Source organism: Balaenoptera borealis, assembly GCF_965194805.1.
Source record: "Balaenoptera borealis genome assembly, chromosome: 20".
NCBI lineage: Eukaryota > Metazoa > Chordata > Mammalia > Artiodactyla > Balaenopteridae > Balaenoptera > Balaenoptera borealis.
In genome coordinates this window covers 55,950,284-55,962,702 of record NC_138879.1, presented here as the reverse complement: position 1 = coordinate 55,962,702, position 12,419 = coordinate 55,950,284, and the positions used below count along the sequence as shown (strand labels likewise).

The 12,419-nt window shown below is 49.0% G+C and overlaps 1 protein-coding gene across 1 annotated transcript in view; it reads right to left on the bottom strand.

Moving 5' to 3' along the window:
• The window catches only part of DNAH9 (dynein axonemal heavy chain 9), a 301,732-nt gene that overhangs the window by 11,917 nt on the left and 277,396 nt on the right, over positions 1–12,419 (bottom strand). Inside the window, exons 64-66 of the mRNA XM_082373261.1 lie at positions 8,015–8,206; positions 6,654–6,845; positions 4,296–4,466 (exon numbers count right to left, since the gene is read on the bottom strand). Coding sequence (XP_082229387.1) covers positions 4,296–4,466; positions 6,654–6,845; positions 8,015–8,206 — 555 coding nt within the window. The remainder of the gene's footprint in view (positions 1–4,295; positions 4,467–6,653; positions 6,846–8,014; positions 8,207–12,419) is intronic.

Below are 12,419 nucleotides of genomic sequence, written 5' to 3'. Positions count from 1 at the left end.
GCCATGTAGCACTAAAGATGCCAGTCATCCGTGCCCTGGGCATACCCTTGCCCGCTTGCTGAGGTCAACTGGGTCAGGGGCTGAGGACCAACCGCAGCATGGCCTCCCTTATAGGCCGGCCAGCTCTCTGTGACCAGCTTAAAAGGATGGACACAGAGGCCTTTCTGAGAATTGGGAGTTGAAAAACCCGGAGACTGACCCCGTTAGCTGTGGGCATCGAGCTAGAAGGGCACAGGACAGACGTGGGCCTAGGGTGGTCACTCGGAACCACGGGAAGCCGCGGCGCCGAGCAGCAGTGACGGAGACATAAACGTCCCTTTCGGAGTTTCCGTGAGGCTGCACTGCAGCTCCTGTCCTTGGGTCCTGGAAGAAGCATCGCCACAGCTCATGTAAACCTCCTCCCCCACCCCACGAACCCTTTTACCACACGGACCGTCAGCTCATTAGACCAGGGGGGCCAGAACAATCAGGGCCTCTCTCCTGGAAAACTGGAATTGAGGCGCCGAGATTCTGGGCTGTCTGCGGGGCAAGCACTGGAGGCTGGGTCTGCCATTTCGAAGCAAACAAGTAAAGCCCAGGGGCTCTGTCAGCAGAGAAGGAAGAACGAGAAAGTGCAGGCTCACTGGAACATGCGGCCGGCAGAGTGGCTGGAGGGAGGGAGAGCGGGGGCCTGGGCTCCAGTGCCAGCCCTTCCTGGAGTCAGGAGGGCCGGTGGGCGTGTGTGGTGGACGCCGTTTTGGTTCCTTCATCTCATCCCTCTTCTTCCAGTGACGGGTCCCTGTCTCCTTTCGTGAAATTACCTCTTTCCCGCTGTTTTGGGGCACAGTCACCGGGCCCAGCCCTCCCCTGACTCAAGTGGGCCAATCAGATGATCTTTCCCAGGAGCATGAAAATTGAATCTCAAGCCCAGGATTTAGGTGCAGAAAGTGGAGGGAAGTGCGATGGTCCGCTCTTCTCTCTCCCTGGGACCCCAGAGCCACTGCGGTTTCTATCCTTTCTTCAGTGTATTCCTTCGATACAGTGAGCTATTTCTTGCCTGTTTCAGCGAAACTGGCCTCTGTTCCTTGCAACCAAAGAACCCTGACTGAGTTAATACGGCGTCGTTATGTATCACCCGTGTGAATTTAAGCAAGTCATTTAGACCTCAATTTTCTCATCTATTAAAAATTTCCAAGAGCAACTTTCTCCACTGCCCCCTCCCCCGCCAACTACCAGGGCTGGTGAAGAGATCAAACCAAAAGAGGTGATGAATGTGGCAGCATCTGAAAGCTACAAAGGACCCTACACATGTACAGGATTATTAATATTAATTTTGCCTTGTATTGTTAACAGACAATACATTATCTAGGAAAAGAGCTGATGTTAGAAGAAAAGAAAGTAAAAACTCATTACCGTGTCACAAATGGGTCTCTGGTGCTGTCATAGCAAAAACTGGAATGGAATTTTAACAGTACCTGGAAGCTGCTGCTGAGACAGAAGACAAATGGCTAAAACTACATCATAGTTCTGTCTCTGGAGATGGATTTGAAGAAACAGCCCTGTATCAGCAAGCTGCCATTTGGACATTATTCACAAAGAAATGAAAAGATAGTCTGGAGCTACTGTTTCAAAACACATTGAACATGGGGAAACAGAGTTCTCTTCCGTCACTGATCAGGCCTTGGGGGATTTGGAGACCCTGCCTGAGGAGGGAGCAAATCCACAGACATAGAGAGGACACTTCAGATGGGAGCAGTGCATGCCAAGGGATGTGGTCTACTTTACTTCCACAAGCAAACACCTGTTTTTTTTTTTCCTTTTGGAAAAGTAATAAATGCTTATCATAAAAATCTAAATATTACAGATTCCTCTGATATTAGAAGCAAAATCCTCCCACAATTTTGCCTCTTCCTTCAAAGGGGGAAAAAAAGCACTGTTAATTATTGGTTTATAATTTCTGCAGGTGTCCTTCAATGCATATGACTCTATCTATCCATCATCTATCCGTCATCCATCTATCCATCCATCCATCCCCATATTTATCACGTCTGCCATATCTTCCTTCCTGCCTTGCTGCTTCTCTTCCCTCCATCGCTCTCCCTTCCCTCCCCACCTCCTTCTCTTTCTGTCTATCACAAATGGAATCATAATACACACAGATTTTTCAGTTTGCTTTTTTTGTGTTTTGTTTTTGTTTTCTTTTGGCCACACCATGTGGCCTGCGGGATCTTAGTTCCCCAACCAGGGATAGAATCCATGCCCCCAGCAGTGGAAGCTCAGAGTCTTAACCACTGGACCACCAGGGAAGTTCCTCTGCTTGCTTTTTTCACCGAATAATATATCTTGAACACATTCCCTTGTTAGTACTTACGGATTTACCTTGTTTTTTTAACAGTATATATTATTTCACTGTTTTGGCATTGCATAATTTATTGAGTCATCCCCCTACTGACGGTATTTGGTCTGTTTATCATTCCTTCTACTATAAACAATCCTGCAATAAAGAAATATATCATAACATCTGTGCCCTTTTGAGTGTTTCCACTGGTTGAATTCCTAGGAATAGAATTATGAGTAAAATATATGAACATTTTAAACTTCAGTAGCTATTGTCAAATTGCTCTACAATTTAAACCTCTAGTAACAGAGATGGGAGTACATCTTTCCACCACTGGATGTCCTCACGTTAAAAAAATTTTACCATTGTGTGAAGAATAATATTTCACTTAACTCCATTTAGTTATGAGCGATGTTGAGAACATTTTACTATTTTTCTTGGCCATTTGTATTATTACGTGAATTTCTTTTGTGTCCTTTTCCCCTTTCCCCTCTTCTTCTCTCTCCTTCTTTTTCCTCCATGGGTAATAACTGTATATTAGCGAAATCTGCCCACTTACCGGTATCTGTGTTGCAATTGGGTTCTCCTAGTTTGGCAAGTGATCGTACTTCATTCATCTCTGACATACACAAACACACACACACACACACACTCCATTTCTTGAAGTGGTTAGAAGGGGATAAGGAAATGACAAGAACTAGAAGCTTCCTTTAATACTGCCCGAAGAATCCTAAGCCTATTACTCACATAGTCCCAGCCTTTTCATTTTTAAGCTAGGAACATTTTTATTTTTTTTATTTTTTTTTATTTTTTCTTTAGCTAGGAACATTTTTGATACTAGGGGGTTTGGATTCTGGGCAACATAAACTTTCTTATCTTCCTTTTGTTCTCAAATTATATCCTATGCATCAAAGAGTAAAACAGCAGCTTTCTCAAAGTAGGCTCACCTGCATCACAATCGCTGGGCTGCAGATTCCTGGGCCTAAAACCCCAGACCCCAGAATCGGATGCTCCCTAGCTCATTCCGAGGCATATTAAAATTTGAGACTCATTTTAATGACATCACTCCACACCTTTAAACAAACATCCAGCTCCTTTACTATCAGTCAGTTTGTTTTCCTAAAATCAATCCCTGAAGCCTAAAAGTTCATAACTCTCCAGGTTTTTTAATCCTTAATCTTCCAAGTTCCCTTGTAACAAGGGAACCTCTAACTAAAGGAACCCGGGTAGTACTCTGGAGGGGAGGTGGGGTGAAGCAGACGCATCTGTCGGAAACTGAACTGCCTTGCCTTAGGAAAGCATCACAGAGAAGGTTCACTTTGAGCCCCTTCCTTTTCTGCCCTCTGCCGCACCCTCACCAGGAACAGAGCTCCCAGGTCGCCTCTGGTCACCCTACACCCACACGGCACCCTCCTCTGCCTTTCCACCCAACAATTCCCCTGCACCTTCCTGAAGTTTCGGGAAGTCCTGTGCTTAGTAGCACGAGCTGTGCGTCAGGAGACTCGGGGACTAACTGTCCTTCCCACAAGGAGACGGCATTTTCGTCTTAAAGAGGAGCGTCTAGCTGGCGGAGTGACGGCGGGGTGTCTAGGGACAGCTCCCCACCCATAATTACCTAGTTTGGGAAAGGAACCATGAGGTCCGTTTCGAGGTTCCCAAACCACGATTGTTCAGCTCTGCCCTTTCCTCACTTTGGCAGACAAACGGAATAAAACCTGCCTTTGGGGGGACGAGTGAAGCACTGCCACACCCAGCGGCAGGGACGTCCTACCAGGGACCCCGAGGGCCCGCCTGGCCGCGTGACTGCGGCGGGTCCCTCGGAGGCGAAGGGTCGGCGCGGCGAGGCTGGACCAGCCACGCGCCGGGAAGACGCACGCCGTGCAGTCCGCGCTGTGGAGCCCAACAAGGCCGGCGGGAGAAAGGGCGACCTCGGCAGTCCTGGGCTCCCCAGGATATCTCGGGCAACCCCTCCACATACCTTTTCTTCCCTTGCGGCCCCCGCTCCATCTCCGGCCTGGCTGTCCCGGGGCTGCAGCTCCAGCACCGTGCGAAAGAGCTTCTCCGAAGTCTGGGTCAGGAAGCCGATCTCCGCGTTCGGGTGGAGGCCGTAGAGATGCGGCGACTCTGGGGGCAGCTCGGCGTCGATGTACTAAAAAGTCAAGGGCAAGCTCACTTGAAAACCAACGAGACGTGTCTCCCATCTCCCACCTGACTAGTCCTCTGCCCGGCAGTCAGTGGGCCAGAGCAGGCCTCAGACGCCGGGGCCCCTCTGGCCCTCCAGGTGGACCCTGCTCCAGGTGGACGCCACTCACCGATGCGGGCCGACCTCAGCGTGCTGCCCACCTGTTAGGGCACATCCTTACACCGTCCGTTTGTGTATGCCCGGCTGGTTTTCCAGAACCTCCACATTCATGAGCTCATGCTTTTGGGGGAAGCTTAGCTGACTTTATCCATCTCCAATCTCAGCCCCTCCCACGGCGCCCTGACCTACACCTGTCCCTCCACACACAAGGGGGACCTCTCAGAGTCCCTCAGAGATACTTTTCCTGCCTGCTAATTTTACCCAGCCCTCCCCACTTCAATTCCTTTTCTCTCCCCTCTGTTTATTTAAATCAGAGATGATAAACCTGAATGCAAACATGGGACCATGTATGCAAAATAAATGTGGGAATCCTGGTGTAGGATGAAGTGAGCTTTGCTTCTGGCAGAAAGCATTCGAATTAAAAACATTTAAAACAATGTGTCTCCAAACACCACATCTCTGTGGTCAGTTGTGGTGGGCCACAGGCTGCCATCCCTAAAGAATCCTCCCCAGCATGTAAAGCTCACTTCCTTCTCCAAATGTTTCTGAGCACTCTGTGCCAATTCTCTCCATTACAGCGAAAAAATATCCCTCAAGTTTAGCATTGATGATTTCTTGGTGTTAGTAACATCTAGTCTAAGTAAAAGATGGCTCATTCCTTGAAGGCAAATTTGCGTGTTTATTTTTGCATTTCTTCCAGCACCCAGCACACTCCTGGACTCCTGGTAAGCCCTATAAGCATCTACTGACAGATTAAAGAGAGGTATGGAGAAAGGGGAACTCTACTGAAGTCATCTGGAAATGTGCAAACCATGTTATCATTGCCCATCACCTGCATTTGTTCCACAGTAGGGGACGCTCTTGCACAACTTTCTTGGCTAAGGCCTTCAAAGTGTTTATTTAAAAAATTCTTTTATTTACTTTCAAGAGAATTATTGTTTTTAATTTCTTCTCATAGGCCTAGTTTTTCTGGATCAAATGACTTTTATGACTTACCTTCTTAAATTTTAGGAATTAAAAATTTGTTTAAAGCTTGTAGTTAATGTTACTATGACCAGTATTTCCCTTAAGTTTGGTATTCAAGAGTTCTTTTAGGAATGTTCAAAAGTCAAGCAATAAAAAAGGATTTTTTGTTTGAATTCCTTTTTAATACATTTTCATGGTAGGGTAAATAGGCAAAGATGCACACCTTAAAAATAGCTGAAGTAATAGTAAAATGAAAACCCAAAGTGATACTATGAAAAAACTCCATGAGAATGTCTTCTTGGTATGTGTACGTGTGTCTGTGTTCATAGCAACCAACAGAGAATAGGAGGGGTGAGTGATCTGCCCACAAGACCATGTCCCTCTGAAGATATTTAGAACCACTAATATAATCTTTACCAAAAGTTGGCTAAGTTCTTACCTGAATTTTTGCTCCTAATGGTTGTGTCAATATCCTGAATGAAAACAATCAAATAAATGCCCGAGATGTTGTTTGTAGAAAAGAGCACCAAATAGAATTATTGAACTAAACATCAAGAATAAAAAGATCTCGGGCTTCCCTGGTGGCGCAGTGGTTGAGAGTCTGCCTGCTAATGCAGGGGACACGGGTTCGCGCCCTGGTCTGGGAAGATCCCACATGCCGCGGAGCAACTAGACCCGTGAGCCACAACTACTGAGCCTGCGCGTCTGGAGCCTGTGCTCCGCAACAAGAGAGGCCGCGATAGTGAGAGGCCCGCGCACCGCGATGAAGAGTGGCCCCCGCTTGCCGCAACTAGAGAAGGCCCTAGCACAGAAACGAAGACCCAACATAGCAATCAAGCAATCAATCAATCAATAAATTTTAAAAAAACTTTAAAAAAAAAAAAAAAAAGAATAAAAAGATCTCTAAAAGTTCAACTTTATCACTAATTTGAGGCTAGAAATCCTACGGTAGCTCTCAAATTGAACAGGCTGAGAGCCACGCTGGATGTGAGCTTGGCTCTTTAAGCTGGACTTCCCCGGCCCTGCAGGCGCATCTCCAGCCCTTCGGGGAGAGACCCAGGTCCCTACCTGGTGGTAAGCACTGTAGTCCATATTGCCTGGGAGGGGGAAGCCTGGCGCCAGGGACAGCTCTCCTTCCAGCATTTCTGGTTTGATGAACTCCTCCAGGTAGGTCCTGCAGAGTCTCCTGTCCCACTCATCAGTGATATGGCCTCCGTACATGATCTCACCAAAGAGGTAGCGCAAGTCATCATAGGGGACCTGAGAGACGGGAAGGAAAGGAAGATCTCCACGCAGGCCTTGGGATGGCCCGATGTGTGGACAGAGCGTGAGCCACAAGATGGGGTGGTTCTTGAGATTAGGAACAACGTCTTATTCATCCAAGCTCCCCTGGTGCCCAGCGGGGTCGGGCACATGTGGGAGCTCATTAAACGCTGGAGGAATTACATCAAAGAGTGAGAAGAGGTAAGACGCCAGCACTCTCGCACACATGCCTTCCCTCTTTCACAGTCATTAACTGTGGCAGTGAAGTCAGTCTCTACCTATGGGTCCTTTAATCACGCCAGTGTCGAACGGAGGAAAGCGAGGACATGGGTACTTTTCCCATTTCCTGCCATTAATTAGCATATTACTTAATCGTCTCCTTGGAAAATTCAAAGTGAATGAAATACAGCACACTAGTTCATGGGTGTTAGAGACAGGGATGGAAGCCACCTGGAGAAAGCCTCGTGGCCGCGGCAGGTGAAGGGTTGGTGTGCTGCGTGGTGGGCTTCCCAGGACCCTGGAACCGGAGGCAGAGGCATTGCTTCTGGGCTGGCTTCATTGTCCCCCAAAGGATGCTGTGTTTGGTCCATGAACCAGAAAAGCCTTATGGTGTAAACATCCCCTTAACTGGAAGAGTGTGGATTGTTAGTGTGTCTTGTAGGATGGAGACATCAGACAGAGAAGAAAGGAGGCGAGGTGTAGCCAGAGTTTAGCTTCTTTAACTTCCGCAAGACCGTGCTTACGCAAGGAGCTGCGTGCACCACGAGAAGGTCTGCCTTGGCGAGTTAAATTGGGAGTTTGTATCAGGTGAGTGTGGGGTCTCTTCCTGCCGATCACCGCCCCCTGCAACGCTGGGAGCACACAGGGTGGTCTGGGGGACCCTGAGACTGACACCAACGGGGCGGCTCACCCCAGGCGTGAGGCACTAACTGGGCGTCCTGAGCTTTCTTGGCCGGCCCCCCCCCGCCCCCCCGCCGGGTGGTACTCACTCCTCAGCCTCACACTGGCCCTGGGGTTGCCCCTGTGGTAAACTTGCACTTGCTCACGCCCCTTGGGGAGGGTGTAGACCTGCCCCGGTGAGCACGCCCCCTTCTGGCCGTGCTGATGCCACATCATCCTTCTCAGAGGTGCCCTCCCGAGCCACCCCGCGCCGCCGGAAACGTTACCTTCACGTTGGCCTCCAGGAAGTTGTAGAGCACGTTCACAGAGATGGTGAGGTCCCCAGTGCTGAAGGGGTACGAGCGATTCCACCCCTGGGGCCCAAACTTTCTTCTTTCTGCCACCACGGCGTGAAAGTAACAAAGCGCAAAGAGGATGCTCTTAAACTCTGTCTCCCGGGAACACAGCTCCAGGGTGTCCTGAAAGGAAATGTTGCTCGGTGTTAGCACAGAGCTGCCGTGACGCAGGGCAGGCCATGCTGTGGGTTAGGATGGCAGGGCTGCTGTGTTCCCGTGAGGGTTTGAGCTCCAGCAGGACTGTGGGTTGCTCTGTGGACAGGCATGGAATCGGGTTTGAGGGGACCTTGCAGAGGGGCTGGGTTTTAGTTTAGAATCAGAGCTAAGGTTCAGATTCAGCTTGTAACGGGGTTTGGTTTACAGTTCAAGTTCACACACATGCCTGTGCTAACGAGGTTCCCAAGCACAGCTAACGGAAGAAGCGGTGGCGGCCAGGGGAGCATCGTGTTTGTCCTGTTAATGGCACTCTGCGCTGGGAGGTGGGAGGGGACTCCCACAGCATCATCTCTCATTTCCCTCCTTCCTGCCATGTTTTTCTTGCCCATCACGGAATCTTAGTAGGTGTAATTACTGCCTGTGTGACTGAAGAATCCACGGCTCATCTGCTGGGGGAGCTGCGGGAAGCGGGGCGGGGGTGGGAGTCGGAGCCACAAGAGGCTGAGGGGTGCCGTGCCCTGCCCTTCACATCCGAATGTCTCCTCTGAAGTAGAGCAGGGGTGATCGGACGTGTAGCTGCAGAAGCAAGACCTCCTAGGGGTCCCGACTGCAAAGCATAAGGCGGGGGAGACGGCGCGGCTCATGCAGAGAGGATGAAAGACGGGACAGATGGAAGAAAAGGGGAGCAAGAGAGAGTCCAGAGGAAGCCAGTGGAGTTGTGCTTAGACTTTAAGGGGGATGGTGATGATGGTGGAGAGGGGAAAACCTGCATTTTGAAGGGCCCTTAGGACAAGAGCCCTGGATTCTTTGGAATTAAGCATGTCCTCTGAGTGAGCTCCTCTCTGTTCAGGAAGGAGCGAGATGTTGCAGGTAGAGCCCACGAGAGGCACTGTGAAAGCTCACACAAGCTGGACTGAGTTCAGCCTTGGCATTCCTTCTAAGAAGTGGCCCTTAGACTTTGCTTACATGGGGAGGAGAAGCAGAGGAGGCAAGAGAGATTAAGCTTCTGGTAGGTCTGAGTTTTTCCATGGAGAACCCGTGACACAGTCTCCCTGTCTTCTGGATATGTGGGGGTCACTCTGGTGCCTTGGTTGGGTACCATTTTGCCTTGAAGGTACGGATGTGAAAGGTCAGAGGTGGGACAGAGGACAAAGTCGCTGCCTCGTGCAAGCAAGAACGTAATAGCTGCTTTTTGGGCAGCGCTGCTCTCTGCAGACATGTAGGGTGTTTCCTGTGTTACCTCTGACACGTGGAAAATCGAGTCCTGCTGAAAAATGCCTTTAAGCAGACAGACAAGAAGCCACACTTGCTGAAGCTGGTTGACAGTGTATACTCACATGAAGGTCAGAGTGAAATAATCACCCCCGAATGGCACAGGGGTCAGCGAAGCAGTGATAAAAAGAGCTCAGTTCTGCAATTTGTCCCATAAATGGTTAAACTAGGGCTCTGAAGGCACAGAGTGAATCACAGGGCATATAAACCAGGCCACTGTTCCAGGGCACTTGTAAATGCAGAAGGAAACAATTAAAACTCTTGTGAACAACGAATCCACTCATAAATCTATCCCTTGTCCTCAGAATGAGTTACTGAAGAGGGCTATAAGTGGCCCAAACACCAACAGTTGTGGAGGGGACGTTCCAGGAAAAGCCAGCCTCTCTTGGGAAATAGTTCCCAGTTGCTTGATAACCAAGACTGTCAGACTAGACTAGGCTTGCAGGGGGTTAAGCCCAAGAACGAGGGCCCATGGGGAGGCTGAGAAGATGAAGCCGGGTGTAGCTGTAGATGGCAATAATCGCCCCGAGGCATAGTTTTATAATATTAATTATTAGAAGCTACACCATGTGAAGCAGCTGTTGCTCCCTTCCCTGGCTCTGTCCAGGACCCTCAAGGCAGGAGAGCTGGGGACTCCCTACCACTGTACCCTTCAGGAGAGCAGGCTAACTGCACCCTAATGTCTTCCTCCCTCCCCAACTTTAAAAAAAAACTATGGTAAAATATACATATCATAAAAGTTACCATCTTAACCTTTCTTAATTCTGCAATTCTGATTTCTGAATTCTGCAATTCAGTGGCATTACATGCATTCACGTTGTTGTGCTACTCAATGCCTTTTTTTTTTGTTTTCCTTTTTTTCTGGTGAGTAGCAGTTGAAAAGATTCTTCCACTGAATTGTATTGAGACATGATTCACATGACACACGTTTCATCTAGTTAAGGTATACACTTCCATGGTTTTAGCATATTCACAGGGTTGTGTGATCATCACCACAGTCTAGTTTTAGACTATTTAATCACCCTGAAAAGAAACCACATACACATTCATTGTCACTCTCCACTCCCCCACGTTCCCAGCCCCGGGCAATCCCTAATCTGCTTTCTGTCTCTACAGATCTGCCTATTCTGGACATTTCAGATAAATAGGGTCATACAATATGAGAACTTTTGTGTCTGGCTGCTTTCATTTAGCATAATGTTTTCAAGGTTTACCCATGTTATAGCATGTATCAGTGCTTTGTTTTTATTGCCAGATACCATTCCAGTGTATGGATTCACCATCTTTTGTTTATCCACCCATCAGTTGAGCTATGGTCCCAATGCCTTTTCAGGGCAAAAATGTCTTTGCCTGGAACCAGCTACAACCTCCTGTAAAGAAGTCTGTAGATTTCAAAGTTAAGAATGTCTATTTCCCCTACATGGAATATAAAATCTAGAAAATTGAGACGTTTTGACCTCTGGTACAGAGTACCTAGAAGTCAAGACGTATTTAGGAAAAAATAAAAAAGGAGAAAAGAAAATGCCCCTGGACAAAAAAGCACCTTGCCTTCTGCACCATGTTGCAATGGGAAGGTATTTTGTAGGAAAAATGGCAAGCTAAAATATCCGGGGTCTCCTGGTAATGTTCCCCTGTTCTCTACTCCAGATTATGTGGGAGTTTTGGAGCTGGGTTGGAAAGGTCAGTGGAAGAGGAGGGGCTGGATAAGTTTCGCTTCTCAGATCCCGGGGAAGCTTCGCTGCAAGTTGGCCTTTGCTCTGCTGCTACGAGGGTATCAAACAGTCAATGAAATCTCCTGAGACTCGGCTGACACATGGTCTTCATCTCATGTTACCTTTAATCCCAAAGGGCTGCTGCCCCTGGTGCTTTACGTTGGGCTCGCTAGAATGGCTGTCCTGCTGGACGGCCTGTTTCAGCCTACCTAGATGACCTATCTGGGGCTTGTGGTGAGCTTGAGCATGGGTTCTGTGAAGCTAGAGACCTGCTGGTGTTATGACAGGATGACGTCGGGAAGGACCCATCCTAGAACCCTGCCCTTGGACTCCACCAAGGCCAGACTGGCAGATGGACGTTAGGTGGGCCCTGTGGCCCCCATCCTCCTGGTGTTCACACCTTTGCACACTCCCTTTCCCAGAAGGGTGGAACTCCCCAAAGAAGAAGCGACCAGAAAGGATGCCTTCCTGAGAAGCTGCAAGAGGCCTGAGCTGCAGACTTGGCAAGTGCTCCTTTATATACGGGTATATAAAGCGGTACTTTATATACCCATGGGCCTGGCCTTGGCTTTAAATAAATACTCCACTACACGAGTCCTGGAGTTCCCAGTAACAGAGATTCCAGTCATGTAGTAGCCTGCGTTTGAACCCCATGCCTGGATAGTCCAAGTCTCACTAGTACAGTGTTCTCCAAGTCGACTGTTGGATAGAATCCCCTGGAGGGCTCGTTAAGAGCCCAGAGGCCTGGGCCCCACCCCAGAGTGTCTGATTCACTTGGTCTAGGGTGGAGCCTGAGAATTTGCATCCCTACCAAGTGCCCAGGTGATGCTGCTGCCGCTGGTCTGGAGGCCACGCTTTGTGAGTCTAACACGCGGTTGCATTCCAGTCCAGATCCCCACCATCTGCTGCCTGGATTATCTGAACCCTTGACACTCGAGATGCATGCGGACGTCATCTGAACAAGAGCGTCAGCCCCCTGCTTGAAGACGGTGTGTTTAGCTAATAAGTGTGTGACCAGTGCACCATATCAATTAGATGTACAGCACTCTGTCCTTCTCCATCTTGGAGCATTCAGTTAGCCTGTAGATGTGCAGAAGGCTCCCCTACACCTCTTGCCAAAGAAACACCCTAAGCTTGGCTCCCCCAGGTGTATCTGGGAATGGAGAGCTGCACTCGGCGGGCACTGGCTGGAGGTC